This window comes from Sceloporus undulatus, chromosome 2 (genome assembly GCF_019175285.1).
Source record: "Sceloporus undulatus isolate JIND9_A2432 ecotype Alabama chromosome 2, SceUnd_v1.1, whole genome shotgun sequence".
NCBI classification, from domain to species: domain Eukaryota; kingdom Metazoa; phylum Chordata; class Lepidosauria; order Squamata; family Phrynosomatidae; genus Sceloporus; species Sceloporus undulatus.
Window position 1 is genome coordinate 110,969,726 of NC_056523.1, and position 21,862 is coordinate 110,991,587.

General features: G+C 42.8%; 1 protein-coding gene across 4 annotated transcripts in view; it reads right to left on the bottom strand.

The window, feature by feature from the left end:
* Positions 1 to 21,862, bottom strand: part of SH3PXD2B (SH3 and PX domains 2B) — a 169,096-nt gene that overhangs the window by 90,550 nt on the left and 56,684 nt on the right. For all 4 annotated transcript variants that reach the window (XM_042451331.1, XM_042451330.1, XM_042451333.1 and 1 more), the window contains exon 3: positions 3,377 to 3,452. In XM_042451331.1, the coding sequence (XP_042307265.1) occupies positions 3,377 to 3,452 (76 nt within the window). The remainder of the gene's footprint in view (positions 1 to 3,376; positions 3,453 to 21,862) is intronic.

Consider the following 21,862-nt stretch of genomic DNA (forward strand, 5'->3'; position numbering starts at 1 on the left):
GTCTGGATCAAGCCCAAGCAGGACCCCAAAGGAGCATGTAATCCTATAATACGTTAGCCTAAACTCTAGATTATTTCTATGGAACTCCAAGAAACATGGAGGGTGGGGGGGGGGAGAATCTGAAACTCAATGACACCACAAAGACCTATACCACAAGGGAGAAAGATGTTTTCAGCAATACCTCCAGTGTCAGTCCATATATGATAACAATATGCCTCTAAGACAGGGATAGGCAACTTTTTGAGCCGGGGGCCGGGTTGCTGTCCTCCGAACAACTGGGGGGCATCTCAAAATGGTGCCGGAGTGGCGCGGATAGGGTTGCCATAAGTAGGATCAAAACGGGACCAAATGTTAGGGACAAAATTTAAAATTAGGACATTTTTTTTAAAAAGAAGAAATGCAGGAAAAAACAACAAAACGCGCTTCTTTGGTATGAGGGGGAGAGGCCTCCTTAGAGGCGGGAAGGAGACAAGGGAAGCCACAGATGCCGCCCAATGAGGGAGGACCTCATTCCTTTCCAGCACCTCGGAGGGGGGGAGGAATAACGAGGCGGGGAAGGAGGCGTGGGGGGGGGCCTCTCTCCCTTCGAGGGACGTAGTTAGGATTTTAGGAAGGAGGGGGTCAGACTAGTGCACCATTATAATGGGGGTTTGGTGCGGCATGCAGCAGCACACAACCATTCATTTTTTCTAACGGAAGGGGGGGTCCGGACCCCAAGAACCCTCCCCCTTGGCTACGTTCCTGCTTCCAGCTTGAGGGGGCGAGGCCTCTCAGAGGCTGGAAAGGAGCCCCTGGGGCGCCACAAATGGCCTCCTGCTCCTCCTCCCGGCCTCTGAGGAGGCTGAGAAGGAGCCCGGGGGCCGCCCTTAAACGGCCTCTGAGGGAGGGCCATAAGGGAGCCAGGTGGGGGCGCGGGCGGGCGGCCTCCTCCTCCATCCTGGCCTCTGAGGGGGCTGAGGCCTCCTCAGAGGCCGGGAAGGAGCCCACGGGGCCACCCACAAACAGCCTCCTCCTCCTTCCCAGCCTCTGAGGGAAGGAGGGAGGAGGAGGCGGGGAGGGTGGCACGGCCGCGCGCAGGAGGCGCCGCCTCCACCTTGCCTCCTCCGCCCCAGGCCTCGCTGCCCTCCTCTTCCTTTGCCTCCTCCACGCAGCCATGCGCGGTGGAGGAGGAGGGCAGCGAGGCCCTGCGGAAGCTGCGGCGGGGTGGCAATCGGTGGCAGGACTGGGCTGGGGCCGGTCCCAAGGCCTCGCCGGGCCAGATCCAGCCCACAGGCCGTAGGTTGCCAACCCCAGCTCTAAGACCTATTTGAAAATACAATCTAGAAGGATACCATCATCAAAGTTGCTGAGAACTCTCAGGAGAACTTACAGATTTATATCCCCCTGTTCTTTCTTGGTATAAGCCATTCATCATCATATCCAAGTTCATTCTGATCACAAAACCAGGCCAAAAGTTAGATTAAAACAGATAAAGTCTGGGAAACCAACATCATCAAATAATTTAAAATTATACTCTTAAAACTGGTATGAGCAAGGATGAAGAGAGTGCATCTCCTTGAGGAAAGTGTAGTATCAAGCACTAGATAATAGTTCTCTGTGATACACTGACAATTATATTTCACCAAACAGTGAATGACATTCTAAACTAGGGATGAGAGGTGAGAAAAGCAACAAATCACAGTTCAAATGCTATTGGGGTGGGGAGTGGGGGAGAAATGCAAAGAGTCAGAACATGTGTCTTCTTAAGAAGAGAAAGTTTGATCCTATGTAAATAATAATAGAGACTCAGTGTCAGCACATGTAGTCCAATCAAACACAAACACATTTTTGGAAAGGGCCAGAAGTAAACGAATGAATGAACAAATGACAGTAAGCAAATATTTGCAATTAAAAAACCTTGGGATTTAACACTTGCAACAATCAGTTGCTCTAACAATATATATTCAAGACATTTAACAATACTTGGCTAGAGTGCAATTATCTTTTAGCTCTAGGCACAGAAGATCTCCCCTCTTGACCTCTACTGGTATTTCCAACTCACTGAATGGAGCAAACCCAAATGGGAGATACAAAAAACTGAAAATAAATGATTAGGGAGAGAGGAGGTTTCTCAGTAGATACAGAAAGTAGAAATATCAGTAAGGATAAATCTGCTCCAGAACTCATTTAATGATGAAGACAAATGCTTTTTTTTAGACCACAGACCACAATACCTCTTGAATTGGTCATTCAGATGACTTTCTTCCCTGATACTAGTGCTCATGTATGGATTGTGGTACCTAGACCCCCATCCTCCATTCCTTATTCACAATGCAAATCCTACTTCCCATCTCAGACCAGTGAAGATAATGGAGATTCTGCTACTTCGCTTATGTTCCCTGTTGAGAATGTGAGAAATGTAGTCTGTGGATATTTCTGATCTCCTCTACCTGCAGCTTGCTGAGTGAGTTGCATATGGTGGAAACTTCCTAACAAAGGGGACTGTAAAGCTTGTAAACTAGAGCTTTGGAGAAAAGCATTCCCCAGAGTCCTCATGGGTTGAATCTGGAATTTCTACAGGCCAGATCAAGGCTGCAGACAGCAGGTTGCTCTCCCTGAACTATGCTTTTTTCCATATTACTGTCAAGACTATTCTCCTCATCTGTATAGTACAGCAAAACGCCGCTTCCCCGCAGCCTGGAAAGGGGTGCCCTTGGGGCTTCATGCCCCAAGGACACCCCAACAGCGGTGGGGAGAGAGAGAAAGGGGCCACTCGGCCCCTTTCTCTTCTGTATTGCTGGTGCAGCCATGTAAAGGCTGCGCCAGTGATACCCGCGGCAAAAGTAGCTCCATTTTGGAGCTCCTTCCGATGCTGCGGTTACATGCTAGGGTTGTGGGGCATCTGTAAAGGATGCCCTGAGGCAACCCTAGCACGTATCCAGGCCGGCACAAAGCACTGGGCTGGATACCACCTTTGGTGGCGCAGTGGTTAAATGCCTGTACTGCAGCCATTCACTCAAAACCACAAGGTTGCGAGTTCAAGACCAGCAAAAGGGCTCAAGCTTGACTCAGGCTTGCACCCTTCCGAGGTTGCAAAAATGAATACCCAGATTGTTGGGGGCAAATTAGCTTACAGTTCTAAACCACTTAGACATTGCTTAGGTGATATGAAGCAGTATATAAATGAAGCTTGTTTGTACCTGTTTCAACAAAGTGTCCAAGTTTGATTAATGGATGAACTTATTAGTCATCTCAGTTATGATTTATAAAATCTCTCCAAATGCTATTAAATAATTCTTGTCTTGCTGGCTAGTCCAGAGGAACTCTTAGACTCAAATGGGGATGGGGAAGGCCAGCAAATGTCCCATTTGACATCTATGTTATTAAATTTACAAACCTGGCAGAAAGGGAATGATTCTTTGCTTAGGGTCCTTCTGTCCTCCTTCCATTGGAAATTTGTCCAGCATTTGCATCTTTAAAAACAAACACAGGAGAGGCATACATTTAAAATAGCCAAAGCAGAAGCAAACCTCATAGATGCACAATAAATAAAAAAATAAACTGAAAAATAAACAGAACTGCAAACAATACTTAATTTCATCTATAACATTTTTATGAAAACGGTAGTTTGGGTTGAGTCTCCCTTTCCCAGAATTCTGAAATCCAAAATATTCCAAAAACCAAAAGTATTTTCATGGGTGGCTGAGATAGTGACACCTTTACTTTCGGAAGTTTTATAAACAAAATTATAAAAAATATTGTCTAAAAATTCCTTCAGATTATTTCTATAAGGTGTGTATGAAAGGTATATTAATTTTGGCGGTTTACAGACCACCCCTTTGGGGTGGCCTGTACCCGCCCCTTTGCCTGCCAGATCGGGGCCTCAGCTGCCACAGCGGCAGCCTCTGACACCCCGATCCGCCGCTTTCCAGGCCACGGGGAAGTGGCAAAAGGCCGCTTCTCCACAGCCTGGAAAGGGGTGTCCTTGGGGCTTCATGCCCCAAGGACATCCAATGGCGGCGGGGACAAAGAGAAAGGGGCCGCTTGGCCCCTTTCTGCTTTGCGTCGCTGGCACAGACGCCTAAAAACTGTGCCAGCGACGCAAAGCCAGAAGGAGCTCCGAAACGGAGCTCCTTCCAGCACTGCAGGAAGGGCGCCCAAGGCACCCTTGCGCTGTGCCAGGACGTCACTTACGCGCCGCTCCATTTGGAGGCGGCGCAGTTGGGACGTCCCAATGGTGGCATCCATGTAGAATGGGCACCGCCATTTTGTACATGCTCGGCATGTACTAGGGTTAGGGCGTCTGGAAGGGACACCCTTTCGTAACCCTAGTACGTGCCGAGCACGTACTTTTGGGCAGTCTGGAAACTGCCTTTGTTTTCAGACTTGGGACTCATTTCCATAATATCTCATTATGTATGCAATGTAGTGGTTCGAGTGTAGGACAAGGACCCTGGGAGACCAGGGGTCGAATCCCAGCTCAGCCATGGAAATCCACTGGGTGACCTTGGGCAAGTCACACTGTCTCAGCCTCAGAGGATGGCAATGGCAAACCTCCTCTCAAGAAACTTGCCAAGAGTACCTCATGATAGGCAAATGCCATAGGCTTGCCATAAGTCCGAAATGACTTGAAGGCATACAACATCAACTAATGTATATGCAAATACAGGTATTTCAAAATAAATTTTAAAAATTCAAAATCCAGAACACTTCAGGCACCAAGCATTTTGGATAAGGGAGACCCAACCTGTATGGGAAGAATTTCAAACATGAGAAGGAGGGGAGAGGGATCACCTATTGATATTTTGGTAACATCCACTGTGATAACTAGCCTCTTGGTTATGTCAGTTTTATCAGATTTCTTTGACCTCAATACAGATTTCAACAACTATGCTTGCCTCACTCATTGCGCCAGCTTCTCAGCCATCTTATACAAGTAAGATGAGTTGAAGCCTTCTTCCCAACATTGTGGCTAGAGACGGGCAGGAGTTATCCCCACCAGCCAAAATGACAAGCAAAGCCTTAAATTATTTAAGGTCTGTGTCAGCTGAATGCAAGGAAGTAGTGAAAACAATCTTCAGTTTTTCATGAGCCCAGAGCTGGCTTCCAATATCTCGGGGGTACTATGAAAAGCTTTGGAGCCTGAAATTTGTAGGTAGTACAGGGTTCTGTAATTTTCTATGTCTGTCAGTAGCAGACATAGAAAATTTTGAGGTAGACTGGGAAAACTGTGGGCAGTATGAAGCCAAGATCCCATTTTTGTTAATCTTAAAGAGCCTACCCCCAAACTCCCAATTTAAAAAAATGGCCAAAACAATACAGTAATCTCCCAAGCACATTAAAACACATGAAAAGTTCCCCCATTCAACCCCATCTACACCTAGAACCTAGAAATACCTCCATTTTCCTCTGCAGTCTATTTCAAAATGGAACATCAAGTAATATAATTGAAGAAGAAAAGGGAGGCATTTGAGCTTGGTGTGTGCCCTGCTGGTCCCCACACAATTGCCAGCCCTGAGCTAGAATGGACAAATGGTTTGGTTCACTAGAATATGGAGCGATGGATTCAAACTACAGGAAAATAGATTCCATTTCAATATTGGGAAGAACTGCTTAACAGGGGCATACACTGCCTTGGAATGTGGTGGAGTCTCTTTCTTTGGAGGTTTTTAAACAGAGGCTGGATAGCCATCTGTCGGGAGTGCTTTGACTGTGTAATCCTGCATGGGAGGGGATTGGATTGGATGGCCTTTGTGGCCTCTTTCAACTCTATGATTCTTATAGTCAAGTTACTGTAACATTTATTGGTGAATCACCTAAAGAATTTGTGGCAGAGATGGTGTGTGTAATCTTCTTAGAGGAGCAGAAGCAGAACAGCAGACAAGGAAAGTTAAGAACACAAAATAGCAACCCAGAACTCCATGTTCACTTTGCACCTTGGGGGCATCTTTAGAAAATAAAGGGAAAAGATACATCTCAGTTTAAACTGTGCTTTTCCACATTATCCCAAATACTTGGCTTGAGCCAAGTCTTCTGACAGACACCAAGAGCAATACCTTGTTTTCAAGCATCTGTACATACATAGTTTTGATGAAGTGACACTAACTACACTTTATTCAACAAGTGTTTTAAGGTCATGATGCATTTAAAAAATGCCAACAAACACTAACCTTTGAAAGGTTTTTTTTTTTTTTTTGAGTTTCAGTCCAATCACTGCTAGAATCTGTCTTCACCAACTTGTTAGCCTTCAGTGGGCCAACTTCACAAGGCAGGAGGTTCCACAATTAAGGAGGCATTGTAAGAATGAGAAAGGCTATCCTTCAAACCACAGTCATATTCAGCATTGCAGTACTTCCTATTCACAGCTGTGCCTCAGACAAATGCTAACCACTCAAAAGCTTATAGTTGTGGTCCAAAAAAGTAAGAACTGAAGCAAGAAAAGTCTGCATCATGCAAGTTGCTTGGGAGTATCTCAGAAACTGGACCAAAACTCTTTTCCTTCATCAGCATTTCAGTAATAAGCAAATCCTGCAGATTATTCCCATGGGTTTAACTCAATGCAGAAGTTGTTGTTTTATTGGTTTTTGTTTTTTTTACTTTCACCACAATACAATGTCACAAAACCAGATTACCCTATTCACCTCCTGGAAATTACCCAGAGTTGTGACTTCCAAATTCTTGCCTTTGTCTGAAATGACTCAAACATGATGTCCCTGGCCTGGGTGGTTGGTTTCACAAACAAGTGTGTGAGAGGGGAACTAAGGGTGTACCTTGCCAGGTGAGGAGGAGCCTGAGCCCAAAGCAAACATTTCTTCATCCGTTAACACATACATATGTTGTAAAAGTCCCATCAACCTGTAATGTCACGTTAAACATCAAATTCTCTCAGATAGAAATATCTGTAGTACAATCAGAATCATGAGATACCCTCAAATGAATAAACAGAGAGGCTAGGGAAAACCAGCACTCTATAGCCTGAAATCAACTGTGACATCTTGTGGAAGAAAATTCTAACAGACAGTCGTTGTTATGTTCCTTCAAGTAGACTAAGACCTGTGATGACTCTATTCTTTGGTTTCCTTTAGAAGAATTGTTCAGAGGAGAGTTGGCACTGCCTTCATCTGAGACTGAGACAGTATGATTTCCCCAAGAGTACTCAGTTGGTTTCCATAACTATGTGGGAATTCAAATCCTAGTCTCCTTGAGTCCTAGTCCAATACCACACTAGCTCTCCCAGGGATGTAGCCAAGCACAGGGGTGTGTGTCAATGAGGTCCGGACCCCCCCTTCCGTTAGATACAATGAATGGTGTGTGCCACTGAGCCGCTGCGCCCAAGCCCTTTTATAATGGTGGCACTTAGTCTGCTCCCCCCCCCCCCCCCGCCTTTCCCAAAATTCTGGCTACGGTCCTGGCTCTCCAGCAGAAAGTAATCCTTACTTATTTGATTTTCTCACTGCTCTTGACATCGCAATGACACAGGCTTTGCACATGAAATTAAAGGCTGTTGCCCCACAGAGAACTTGATTGCAAAGGTGGGCAAACTGGTCCCCTCTCAATGTTTTGAACTTCAGACAGGATGCCCAATAATCCAAGATTATGGGAGGTGTAATCCAAAACATTTTCATTACATTAACAGCACAAGTGAAAATGAAATGCTCTCCAGTCTTTTATGGACTCACTATAGAAATATACAGTGGAACCTCGCCATATGCGGGGGATCCGTTCCGGATCCCGCCGCGTATGGCGATTTCCGCCTATGCTCGAGCCCCATTGTAAACAATGGGGCTCGTACGCGGCGGCACGGCGGCGCACAAGGCGCAACGGATGCGCGACCCATTCAATTGAATGGGACGCGCCGCCCCGCGCGCGCCGGCGGCTTTGAGCGCCTATGCTCAAAGCCGCCGATAAAAAGACCGCGTATGCGGAGGATCCACTGTACAGTATTTATAACTGGGATATTAAGAATATGGTTGCTTGCTTTCTTGGTTGACATTCAGTACCTAGTCCCTGGTTGGCATTATTAAATATGCAACTCAATGTATGCTCTCTCCCACAACATCACCAGCTCTGGAAGAAGAAGAGCCATCTCCATGAGTATCTGTTAACTGAAGATAATTGTATACAGTCAGCCCTCTACATTTGTGGTTTTGGCTTTAGCGGATTTGATTATTCATGGATTTGATTAATATGTTCTCTCTATAAACCTCTAGATCTCCCAGTGTAACTCTGCCAGAAGTTGGCCATAGAGTTGCACTAGAGGACCTAGAGATTCTTATAGAAAACACTTCTCTATGCAATTATAGGTTCTTCAGCATGATTCTGTGGTCACCATTGGGAAAATGTTGACCAAAGAATTGTGCTGGAAGACCTAGACATTCCTAGAAAGGTGTTCTCTCACATTAAAGGTGCTTTTTACTTGCAGTTTTTCCACTTCCATGAAGGTCCTGAGCCCCTAACCACAGAGAATATGGAGGGCCCACTGTATAATAAAAATCAAAGAAGGATGACTCCAAGTTTATCACTGCCGACAGACCATATCAGGGGACTGTCTGCTTCCTTGACTACACAGCTATCAGAACCAGTATAATCTCATACTGGCATAATCTAACAAATTATTAAATGTGCAGTATGCCTTGTTGCTCAATTTTCTGCAAAGGATTATGCAACAATAATGTCATCTGCCCATATCCAAATCTAATTGGGCCATTATTTAATATAGAAAGGATGTGGATGATTAGAGACATGCTTTCTGTCTGTGAAGACCATTAACATTTAAGCCAGACACTGATAAGTAATGCAGTATCAGTCATCAATTAATTCACCTAAAGAGGACATGAGACACATGTCTCCTGAACAGAAAAGATGCCATTCATGGAAGGGAGGACAGAGGAGATATTGAACTACCATTCAAGGCTACCTACCACTGAGTTTTTGCCATTCATTGTATGTAACCATCTTGCGTCTTCCTCTGTGCACTGATTTGCTTGGCATAAAGCCATAACAACATATACTGGCTATTTTGACTGATGTATCCCCATTATTCAACAGCACAGAGAAAACTTACAACTTCCTAATTTGGTGGCAGTTTAAGTTGCATTTGCTCCTTACAAGGAAACATAATGAAGGGCAGACGCCTGCCATTTTGAATCATCAACATTTAAGAATTTAAATGCAAAAACAACCACGTGTTTTTGCCTCTGCAAATCATGCCCAGCACTCAACGATTATACTGTACTATCCATTTTTAAAAGAAGCCACAGGCAATCTGCATACTGGAGCTCCTGTTCCATGTAAAATATTACCACTCTACACACTGAAGCTTCTTATTCATGTAAATCCTTGTCAATCTTCATACTAGACCTCCTGTTCCAGACAAAACCTTTGGTGCAAACAGATCTTATTTCACTTTCAGACTGTTTCAGGTTTTCAACAGTTCCTTATCTTTGACCTGCAATCAATGATCAGAAATAAATGTAGAGAAATAATTTAATAACAAGTCAAAACTCACTATTCATTATGCCAAAACATGTTAATAGACATGGGACTCATTATTAAAGTAAAACTGTGAGGTAATTTCTACTCTTTAAAATTAACTAACATAATAAATTATTCTTAGCTTTTTATTTCTATGGTCTGAATGTCATTAAGTACCTGTCACAGAAAGTGGTGGCTACTATGTGGCACATACAAAGGGACGGGAAGGCATGATACAGGTATCTAAAATTATGCATAATGTGGAGAAAGAGGATAGAGAGAAGCTGTATTCCCTGTTACATAACACTAGAAGAACAAAAATCACACAGTGAAGCTCTGAAGTGAGATTAAGGACAGATAAAGAGGGGTATCATTTCACACTGCATAATTAAAACTGTGGATTTTGTTAATACAAGATGATGTCATGGCTGCCAACTGGGACAGCAATAAAAGGGCATTTGATCAAGTCATGAAGGATAATTCCTCTAGTATAACAGGCAGCAAACCTCTTGCACATCACTTGCTGAGAAAGTGTAACATGAGGATGCAGTTACATTCATGACCTGCTTGTGGGTTTTCCACAGAAATCTGGTTGGCTACTGTGGGAAAGACTACTGGACGAGATAGGCTTTTGGTCTGACTCAGCAGGGTTCTGCTCATGTTCTTACATGGCAAGCAAGACCAGACATAACAATACAGTGGTAAGACCCAGCCAGAAAACACAGCAGTTAACTTATATGCTTAAGATCTTAAGAAGATTCTGATTCTCCTTCATTTGCCATCAGGATAACAAAATGCAGCTCATCCTTTATCCTTTCCCCTTCCCTGTACTTTTCCCTCAGGAACCCAAAGAAAAAAACTGTCAACCGCATGCATTTCCCAAGTTTTAGACCATCAAGAACTGACTTTAGAACTGGGATAAAAACAAACTGCAGTTTAATTTTTACATGGTTTCCAACCCTCCTATAGTCCTCTATTGGAGCTCACAGACTATCTCACCAGAACCAACCAATCTCTGACCCAAAGGCTGGAGCCACCAGTCATTCACCCTTGCCTCTTTATAACACAAAACACCTGTGGCAACTAAAGTCAGCTAAGAGCTTTGCTTTGCTTGGACTGGATTATTAGCTTTTCTTCAGCCACAAGCTTATGTTTTATACTGCTGAATGGTGAGACTGCTGCTCCTCTCCTGCCCCACCACAGCCAGTGTTCTGTGATGTGGAAATCCTCCACCAACAGACAGCTGAATTTGAGTCCACATAGTCTTCCTGTCCCGTTCACTCCTTCCTTCTTCAGACAAATGTGGAGGGAGAGATTGAAAAAAAGGCCTTTTGGCCCTAATACACCCAGAGCAGCTAATAAAACTTTTTTTTTTAAAGCCACCCCCATAGCCTCTTGGAATTGTAGGGGTCTTTTTGAGTAGAAAATGTATCTATATATATGGGGGGCTTTTAAGGTCCTATGGAAATTAAGATGCCCAACCTCTTGACAGTTGACCACCCCTGTCTTACAAGCCGACCTGCTTTTTTGGTTTTATGTTCCTTAGTTATTTAACACTTAAACTGAGCCACAGAGAAGATCAGAACAAGTTTCAACATGCAGGGTACAGCTCAGTGATGGTATTAAAAGCTTAAATGTCCTCTTTCTTTGAATACCTTTACAATTTTAAAAGGTAAAGAGCATGGTATCTATCATTTAAATGCCTTTCAGATGCCCTGAGCTATGATCAAAGATAATAATGGGTTTCTCTACTTAGCTTGGAAGAAAGCCTCCACCCACATTGATCACAGTCTATAGAAGTTGTGGATTTGCTCTTGCACCCACCTGATCAAATAAGATGCAGGAAAAGTAGGAGATTCATAACCATAGCCAATGGCTGCATGAGGGCTGTAGGTCCTAGGATGTGCTTTCCTGCCATAATGTATAAGATCACTGTGTACACATTATCAAACTATGTACTATTATTTGGCAGACAGATATGGGCAATACTGTCTCCCAGATTTGCAATGGTTTACTCTTGTCAACTACCAAAATAGTGCACATGCATATTATTAAAGGTATCAGAGTTTGAGCACTCACAGCATATTCAGGGCATTTGAAATGGTTTCCTTACAATTTACAGGAGCCCTGTAAGAACCATCCTACAATATACTACAACTGTGCAACTGAGATATGACTACAGAGGGAGAATATTGCACTTTTATAGCATGTGTGATTTATAAAAATTAAAACATTGTTGCTATACTGAAAATAATTTTAAAGGAAAAAAGATGTGGCCCAGCATCTACGGCACTTCAGAATTTCAGATCAATCCCTTCAGCAGAACAACTGTATCTGTGAAACTAAGTTCAAGAGTCAAAGAACACCTATCCCACTGGTCCCAACACAACTGGGAAAATATCATAGACATATTAATCAGAGTTATTCCCATTTGAAAGTATGCATGGTCGGACTAAGCAACTATAACTGGAACCACAGTAAATTTATTTCAACAGCACTCCAGTTCTCTTTCAGGGAACAACAACAACAACAACAAAACAACAACAACAACAACAACAACAACAACAAAAACAGCAGTACAGAGAAATGAGGATGGGATGCAGAAACCTGCTCTGATATGTGCTTGCTGAGGTCCATCTCTAACTGGGTAAGAACAGGTTTACACTTGTGGTATCTGTCTACTCTCCCCTCCATACCCATACTCGCCCTTCACATAGGGTTGTCATAACCCGGCTGCAACTGGGTTTTTCCCGGTTTTGGCGGCACCTGCCCGCTCCCGGCACGGGTGGCATCCAAAAACCGGGTAAAGCCCGGTTGCAGCGGGGTTGCGGAGGAACCCGGGGGGCCTCCCTGCCCTCTTCCTCCTCCACCGTGCATGGCCGCGCGGAGGAAGAGGAGGGCAGCGAGGCCTGGGGCGGAGGAGGCTGCAGGGAGGTGGCGCCTCCTGCGCGCAGCCGCGCCAACCTCCCCGCTTCCCTGCAGCGTCCTCCCTCCTTCCTGGCCTCCGCGGAGGCCAGGGAAGGAAGGGAGGCCTCGGCGATCGCCCGCGGCCTGGCCCTTCCTCCGCAGCCTCTGCGGAGGCTGAGGAAGGAAGGGAGGCCTCGGCGATCGCCCGCGGCCTGGCCCTTCTTCCGCAGCCTCCGATCGTGGCAAGGCCCGGGGCCCAGGCGGGGAGGGAAAGCCTCCTTAAGTGGAGGCTTTCCCTTGCTGCTTGGCCTCCGCTCCCCTCCGCGGGAAAATGTGTCCTACATTTGAAAATTTTGTCCTACATTTTCCCCGTTTTGGAGGTCCGGAGTTATGGCAACCCTACCTTCACACTCACATATACCCACACCCACCAACTTGAGCCGTATATAATTTACATCACCACCACCAAATTTCACATCTGAAATAAGCTCCCTTCAACAATGATAGCAGTTTTTAGTGACAGAAAAGACACAGCATTTATAAGGCAGAACACAGATTTTTACAACCTTCACAACATTATATGAGACTAAAAAGAGTTCTCAGTGCTCTTTAAAGAACACTGCACGCAAATACACATATTTTAACCTATGAAGAACCTTGTAAAATTCCGAGAATAACCTTTTGATCACCAACAGCTGCTGCTGCTGCTATTATTATTATTATTATTATTATTATTGAATCATATAATCATACAGTTGGAAAACACCTGGAGGACCATCATGTCCAACCCCCTGCCCTGGAGGAAATCACAATCAAAGCACCCCTAATAGATGGCCATCCAGACTGTATTTAAAAACCTCCAAAGAAGGAGACTCCACCACTCTGGGGGAGCGTGTTCCACTTTCGAACAGCTCTCTCACTGTCAGGAAGTTCTTCCTAAAGTTGAGGTGGAATTTCTTTTTCTCTAGTTTGCATCCATTGCTCCGTAGACTCTGGAGCAGCAGAAAAGAAGCTTGCTCCATCCTTAATATGACATCCCTTCAAATATTTAAACAGGGCTATCATTTAACCTCTTAACTTTCTCTTCTCCAGGCTAAACATACCCTGCTTCCTAAGTCTCTCTTCATAAGACATGGTTTCCAGACCCTTCACCATTTTGGTTGCTCTCCTGTGGACACGCTCTACCTTTCGACTTCCTTTTTGAATTGTGGTGCCCAGAAGTGGACACAGTATTCCAGGTGAGGCCTGACCAAAGCAGTATAGAGTGGCACTGTTATTTCCTTTGATCTGGACACTATATTTCTGTTGATACAGCCTAGAATCACACTAGCTTTTTTTTAGTTGCCATATCACATTGTTGACTCATTCAATTTGTGGTCTACTACTCCCAGATCTCTTTCATATGCACTGTTGTCAATCCAGGTGTCTCCAATCCTATATCTGCGCATTTTAATTTTTTTCCTCCCTAAGTATAGTACTTTACATTTCTCCCTGTTGAAATTCATTTTGTTAGTTTTGGCCTAGCTTTCTAATCTATTAAGGTCATATTGATTTTTGATTCTGTCCTCTGGGGTGTTAGCTACTCCTAATTTGGTGTCATCTGCAAATTTGATAATCATGCCCTCTATTCCTTCATCCACATCATTGATAAAGATGTTCAATAGCACTAGGCCTAGGACAGAACCGTTTGGCACCCCACTAGTCACTTATTTATATCCCACTTCCCCCCCCAAAAAAAAATAGGACTCAAAATGGCTCACAATTTAAAAGAGCAATATAATTACAAACAGACAAAAAGTAACCATTAAAAAGTATTATTTTATTTTAACAGTATATTATTTAAACATTATTAAAACAAATTGAACAATAAAATAATGCAATTTAAAAAAATAAAAGCTCTTTACAAGAGTTCAGTTAAAACAATACAGCCACACACACCCAGCCTGTTATTTACTGTATAGACTCGTGTATAAGTCTAGAAAATTTAGTCAAAAAATTGACCCCAAAAATCTGAGTCAACTTATCCATGTGTCAATTTAAGTACTGTACTTTAAACCCCATAAAAATAGAAACCATCTCCTGATCAAATGCAAGAGTGTAGTTTCTCCTGGAAGCACTAACCACCCTCTATTCTTTCATTCATCCATCTTTCAGTGGGAACACAAACAGTAATGCCTCCTGCAATTTTGCAAGTTCTTTGGCATTGTTTTCCTTTGTTTACCCTTTAGATCCTTTGTTACATGCCCTTAGGTTTGAACCTCGACCTATCCATGGGCTATAGCAAAATCCTTAATTTTGGCCCCAAAACTTGCCCTCAACTTATACATGAGATCGACTTATAGTCGAGTATATACAGGTAAAAACTTTCTGTTTTAAAAGCCTGTCTGAATAAAACATTTTTAACCTGCTGCTGTAAATCCAACAAGGAGGGTGGCATTTTGGTTTCCCTAGAAAGTGAGTTCCAGTGTCTATGGACATCACCAAGAAGATCCTCTCTTGTATCCCCACAAACCATGCATGTAAGCATGCTTTTATATCATAACCCCTCCAAAAAATTCACTTTCTCATCTAAAACAGCCACTTCCAATTAACTAAAAAATGACCAAAAAAGGTCATTTTCTTGAATGCCAAGAAGTTTGGCTTTTGAATCATGCAAGCCCCCTACATAGGACATTGTTATTTGGTTTACTTAAATGCATACGCAATTATGAAATCAAACTCAGCAATATTAAAATCTCTAATTACATTATTATTTTAAAAGGTTAATCTCAACAAGATGTACAGATTGCTGTGGTACTTCCATTTCCTCCTGTTCCTTTATAGCAGGGACAGATAGCCCTCCAGATGGTGTTGCACTGCAACCACCATAATCCTCAACCACAGACTATGTTGGGTAAGGGTGAGGGGAGTCAGCCTACAATAATTGAAGAGCCACAGGTTTGTTATAAATGCTTTACAGGCACTAATTCTTTACAATGGAAATCAAATACTGGCTTAAGACATAGGACATAAAAGCAATAAGTACCCTACATTTTCCAAAACAGCCAGGGGAAAGGCAAGTGGCCCTGAGGAAGTCAAATTCAATCCAGAGTAATTAGTAATGCAATTCAATAGTTCTGCTAAAACACAGCTTTTCTCCCCTAGCCTATTTTTCAAAAACTACAATTATTTTTTTAAAGGCAGCATTAATAAGGATTTCGCAAGACACATCACAATAATTTCAGTTGCTGTTTAGCTGAAAATATGTATTACTAAATACAACTGGACATACTTCTCAGTAAAATCAATAACTGTAATGGCATCCTATAGGGAAATAATTTGCATCTCAGAGAAAGATTGAACTCTGGGTAACACAAAAAGTAAGAGAAGAAGCTAGAAAGGATGGCAAAATCATGCACATAAGGAATTTCCTATTAAGTCACAGAAAACCTCATGCATACAGCTATAAACTGCTCTAACTGCCATGGCATATCATAAATATAAAAGGCCCACAGCTGGAAATCCCTAGAAATGCACTGATAAACATTAAAACCAGCGTCACGTTGACCTCTCCTGTGATAGCTTCCCAATTAAATCTGTTGAAGAAAGAAAGAAATCAGCCTGAAGCCACTATAATCCCCAGTGAGGGTAGGTAAATCTTTGACTTTCTACAGCTATAGTATGGTTGCTTATTGCTATGTGCCCAAAGCAAAGTTTCTTCAGTTCAGCCCTGCTCCCTCCCAATTTAAAAAGCCCCCCAATCCATTAGCATTACACTTGATGTTGCTCTCCTGGTATACAGGGGTTAGCAGATCCAGCAGGAGACTCAATACCAAATGCTTGTGAAAGAATGGCCACTTGATCAAGTCTAGAGGTCTCTTGCTTTCAGCTATCTCACAAGAGTCACTGGGATGGAAAGGAGACAGCCTGCACTACCACCCTCTCTCCTCTGCCACCCACCTCCTCCAGAGAAGGGAGAAGGCAGACCGCCAGTAATGCTGCCTTTTTCCCTTCCTCTGTCTCCTCCTCTTGCATCTGGAGCCAGTCCACTTATCCTATCTCATAAGCAGCACCAGCAGCGATGGCGATAGTGCTGCTGTGCTTGTAAGGCGATAGGACTCCTGCCTGAGGTAGACATAAAACAAGAACTAGCCTTGCTGCTGTGCCAATCATAATGGTTAGTGCATGCCTTTGAGTAGGGACATATGCACCTCTGCCAGAAACAAATCCCTAACTAACAGGCAGAGCTGGGGGACTACAACTTCCAGAATCCCACATTCTGCACAACCACCAGTTCTTGCCCCAAACAGTAATGTTTCCTAGCCCTGAGAATGGAGGACATTCCAAAATATAGAGGGCAAGTTATCAGATCTTTACTGATTTCTAGAGAGATACTCCCCTTTTAACTTTTAAAATGTGTGGGAGTATGTTTGTACTATAAAAAAAACCCCAAAATCAAAATTTTCTAGCAGAATATGAGTAGAAGGGATAAACAGGAACCCCACACTATCTTTTAGTATTCTACTGGATGTTCCTCTTTTAAACTATGTTTGTTTGTGCCTTCAATGGGCTTATGATGCCCTCTTTATAGACTATTCCTGAGTTTGCTCTCCTCTTTGCCTGTCACCATTTGGCAGTTCTTGTATGTCCTACCTTTTATATTTGGATTGAAAAAGAAAACGTCACTATAAATGGGGGTAGGGCATAAAAGTGGACTCTGCCAGGCACTCACTCCAGGAATTTTCAAATCCCTGGATGTGGATGCCTTTGTGGTGGTGTGACAGGTGGAGTAGTCCTGTTCATCATTCAGAAGATGTAAAAAATGAAACACCATGTTGAATTATTTATGTGGAGAGAGGTCTCCCTCCTCCTCCAGCTGCCCCTGCTCTATCTTGCCAACACCAAGAAGAAGATTCAAGACTAGCTTGGATGACATACAGATGCAAATAATTCAGGCAGATCATTTTCAATGAAAAAGACTGCCTCTACACAGAGATACACACCATTAGGGAGAAAAGACCAATCCCTATGAAATTTTTCACTCTCATGCAAGAGTGAAAAACACCAACACTTCCCCTCTTCTGCAACAGCAAAGGCAAAAAAAAGAAAGAAAGAAAGAGAAAATTGTTGTTCTTAATTTGCTTTTATTGTATTATAACATTGGTCATATTTTATCTGCTGTTCACCGCTTTGATCTACAAGGAAAAGCGGTATATAAATAAACAATTTATTATTTATTATTATAAAAAGAAAAGAAAAGAAAAAGAGAAGATGTTTGTGTTAAAATGGCCCAGGACAGACCGTCCCAAAAGGGCGGCCTGCTCGAGGCCTATTTTCCTCTGGAGGGACACCGCAGCTGCCAAAGCGCATGGCATCCCTCCAGACTAAAAAGGACCCAGGAAAAAAGAGTTCTTTTTCTGTCGCTGGGCGGATGTCACAAGTGCGCCAATGGCGCACTTGTGATGTAAACAACGTGCAGCTACGTGTATATGCTGTGCATCGCTTATGTCAAAAATGGCAGTGCTCGTGTACAATGGACGCCACCATTAGTCCGCTGCCGCGTCGTACTAGAGTTAGGGACCATGAGGTTGGTGCATGGTCCCTAACCATAGAATCAGTGTTGGCATGGTGTTTTGGGACCATCTGTCCCACGCCAGTGTTACATTTTGTGCAAAACACCCATTTCTTTCCACAAAAAATCCTTTTCAATATATTTTTTAAAAGTTCTAAAATGTGTGAAATCATTTTAGAATGACACAAAAGCTACTCATAATTTCACCAAGCAAGGAGAAAACTTGCGGAAAAAAATCTGTTCTCACATGTGAAAATAAAGTAAGCAAAGATTATACCTATTGTAATGGCTACAGATCATGATTCACTGAATATTTCTAAATAAATGTTTTGTCTAAAACGATATGAACGTATCTGGCAAGCTATAACTTGTCTGGCAAGCAGTCCATCTGCCATGGTCCAGTCCTCGGAGGGAGAGAAGAACCACTGGACTTATTTCCCTTCCCACTGCCATTCCCTTCTCCTTTTGTGTAATGTCTTTTTTAGATTGTAAGTCTGAGGGCAAGGAAGTATCTAATTACTGTAACTATTTGTAAGCTGCTCTGAAAGCCTTTCTGGCTGAAGAGTGGGGTATAAATACAGTAAATAAATAAATATAATCAGGAAGAAGGAGAAAGTATACATGAGATATTGCCAAAAGTTTGGATTCAGAATCTTTCTTCTATGAACAGAAGAGTGTCAATAACATCGAGTGCTTCTGCACAGTTATTAGGAACTGCTCCTCCACACATTTGCTCATTACATTCAACCCATAAGCTTATTTTATCTTTTTTTTTGGGGGGGGGGGCACTGGAGTGGCTGCCATGTGAAGGGTGAGACCGGGACGTATACTTCAACCAGCACAGCTGTGTGTGATGAAATGAGGGCCCCTAATCTGCTTTTTCAACTTCTGAAATGCATGCAATAGCCATTGATGATACTAGTTGAAGACATGATACTAGTTGAAGACATGATATAATGAAAAAATCATTTCTGACAGCAAAGCTTATGAAAGAAAATACACCTTCTTTTGCATCATTTGCAACATCATCATCATCACCACCACCACCACCAATTTGTTACATCTCCATCTGCCTTTCCTCCAATAAGGCATAGGTCCAGGCTATTTGAAACCATATCTTCCTGATGTTTCACCAGCATCTGTGGCTGGCATCTTCAGAGAATTGCTTGCCGGGAAAAAGCTGGGTATATATATACTGTGTGGGCCTGGGAATGCAGGAGTGATTTGCATGTGTATTCTGTTGCTGATGGCAGGCCTCAGGCTGGGAGGCTAATGCAAAAGAGGATTAATGGCTGTTAATTGGTGGTCATTATCAGCTGGGAAAGCCCCTGACTCTGAGTGGTTTCCCATTTGCATTTGCTGAGTCCTCATTTTGCTATTCTTGAGGGCTGGCAGCCAACTTTTGTTCACTTTAAGGGTTTCTTCTTTCCGGTTGAAATTATCCAGATGTTTGTAGATTTCAATGGCTTCCCTGTGCATCCTGACATGGTTGTGGTTGGCATGGTCCAGAAATTCAGTGTTTTCAAACAGTATTTTATGCCCAGGATGGTTTGTGGCATGTTCTGCTACTGCTGATTTTTCTGGCTGGCCCAGTCTGCAGTGTGTCTCTTGTGCCTTGATTCTTGTTTGCAGACTGCGTTTGGTGGTCCCTGTGTAGACTTGTCTGCAGCTGCATGGTATGTGGTAAACTCCTGCGGCTGTGAGAGGGTCTCTCTGGTCCTTGGTTGAGTGAAGCATTTGCTGGATTTTCTTCGTCAGTTTGTAAACAACAACAGAACAATACACATGCAAATCATTCCTGCATTCCCAGGCGCACACAGTATATATATACCCAACTTTTCCCCAGCAAGCATTCTCTGAAGATGCCAGCCACAGATGCTAGCGAAATGTCAGGAAGAAACACTTCTAGAACATGATCACATAGCCTGAAAAACCCATAAAAAATTATGGAAGCTGGCCATGAAAGCCTTCAACTTCACATATCTGCCAGAGCTCTAAAATCTTCAAGCAAAGGCTTTCTCTTGTCCCGCCACCATCACAGGCTCACTTGGTGAAGACACGAGAGAGAGAAACTTCTCAGTAGCAGCTCACACCCTTTGGAATTCCCTTCCACAGGAGGCCAGTTTGCACCCACTCCCTTTTCTCCTTTCGCCAGCAGGCAAAAACTTGTATTTTCAAGCAGGTTCTTAATATGTAATTGTACCCAGAGAGGCTTCTTACTGGGGCTTTTGTATGTTTTTAATGGTTTTATATTTTAACTTGTTATATTAATGTAATGTTTTTAATTCAGTTTTAAAAAATTGTATTGTTATTAAGGTAGTTTTTGTGAGCAGCCTTGGGGTTAGTTTAGGAGAAAGTTGGCATAGTAAGTAAGTAAGTAATTAAGTAAGTAAAATGATCTTACAGCCCTTCTCCTCTCCACCTTTTTTCTTTTCAAAACAGCTCCATGCGTCAGGCCAGACTGTGAGACCGACTAAAGTCACCCAATGAGTTTTGTGGGTCAGCAGGGATTGAATATGGATCTCCCAAGTCTGAGTCCAACTCTCTAACCTCTTTACCACACTAGCCCTCTCTGTATGTATTTGTATCAATAAGAAGTTATGTTATCCATTATTGTAGTATATATATGATTAGTAAGAAAAATTGGCTTGCACACATTTTTAAATTAAACATATTTGAGTTGAATGAATAACCCCTAGCCATGTCCATTTAAAAAGACAATGCCAGGAATAAATTCAAATGCCCTCTTAACTAGTTTCATAACCCAAAGGCTGGATCTGACATGGGAGAAAGTAAGACAACCCTCTCTCCACCTCAGTAAACTAGGACCAATTGCAGACAGGCAGTTTTTTGTTTTATAGAACTGGAAATGCAACAGAGCTTAAACGGGGGGAAACTGCCAATTTCTTTAGCAGAATCATCAAAAATGTCTCACTGTCAACTATGCATCACTTTATAAAAACCAGAGATAAATGTTAAACATTGTGCAGACAGCAACTGCCAAGAGAATCCCAGCTAGACTCATCACAAAAGAGTATTAGCAGCAGCTCAACTCAAACAAGATGCCACGATAAGAAGCCTGAAGCCTGAGAGGGGGCAGAAAAATGAAAAACTATTCCTCAATGGGGAATAGAGCTGACAGACATAAGCAGCCATTGGTGTAATTTCTTGTTGCGCAACTACAGCAAAGAGGTTGAAGATTTTCATACCTGGCATAAAGGTGGCTCAACTACTCTGCTTAGGTCCTGCAGGCTCAGGCCTATGACCTCCTTGATAAAGTATAACCATCTGATGTGTGGTCTTCCTCTTTTTCTACTGCCTCTACCTTTCCCAGCATCATTGTCTTTTCTAATGAGTCATTTCTTCTCATGAAGTGGTCAAAGTACAACAACCTCAATTTACTCATCTTTGCTTCCAGCAAACGTTCAAGGTTTGATCTGTTCTAGAATCCATTTGTTTGTCTTCTTGGCTATCTGTCGTATGCTCAACACTCTTCTCCAGTACCACGTTTCAAATAAGTTCATTTTCTTTCTATCAGCTTTCTTCACTGTCCAGCTCTCACATCTGTACATGGTGATGGGGAATACAATGGCTTGGACTATCCTTACTTTAGTATTCAGAATGATATCTTTACACTTTTTTGGCCAGTTCTTTCATAGCTCCCCTTCCCAGTCCTAGTCTTCTTCTGATTCTTCTGCAATCTGATTCTTCTGCAGTCTCCATTCTGGTCAATATTTGATTGAAGGTATCGGAACTCTGACCATGTTCATTTTCTCATTATCTTGGAAAAATTCTTGTAGATTTTCTGTGGTCATTATTTTTGTTTTCTTAATGTTCAAGATTAAGTCTACCTTGGTGTTTTCCTCCTTAACTTTTTTGACTAATTGCTCCACAACCTTGTTGGTTTCTGCTAGTAATATTGTGTTGTTGGCATATCTTAGATTATTAATA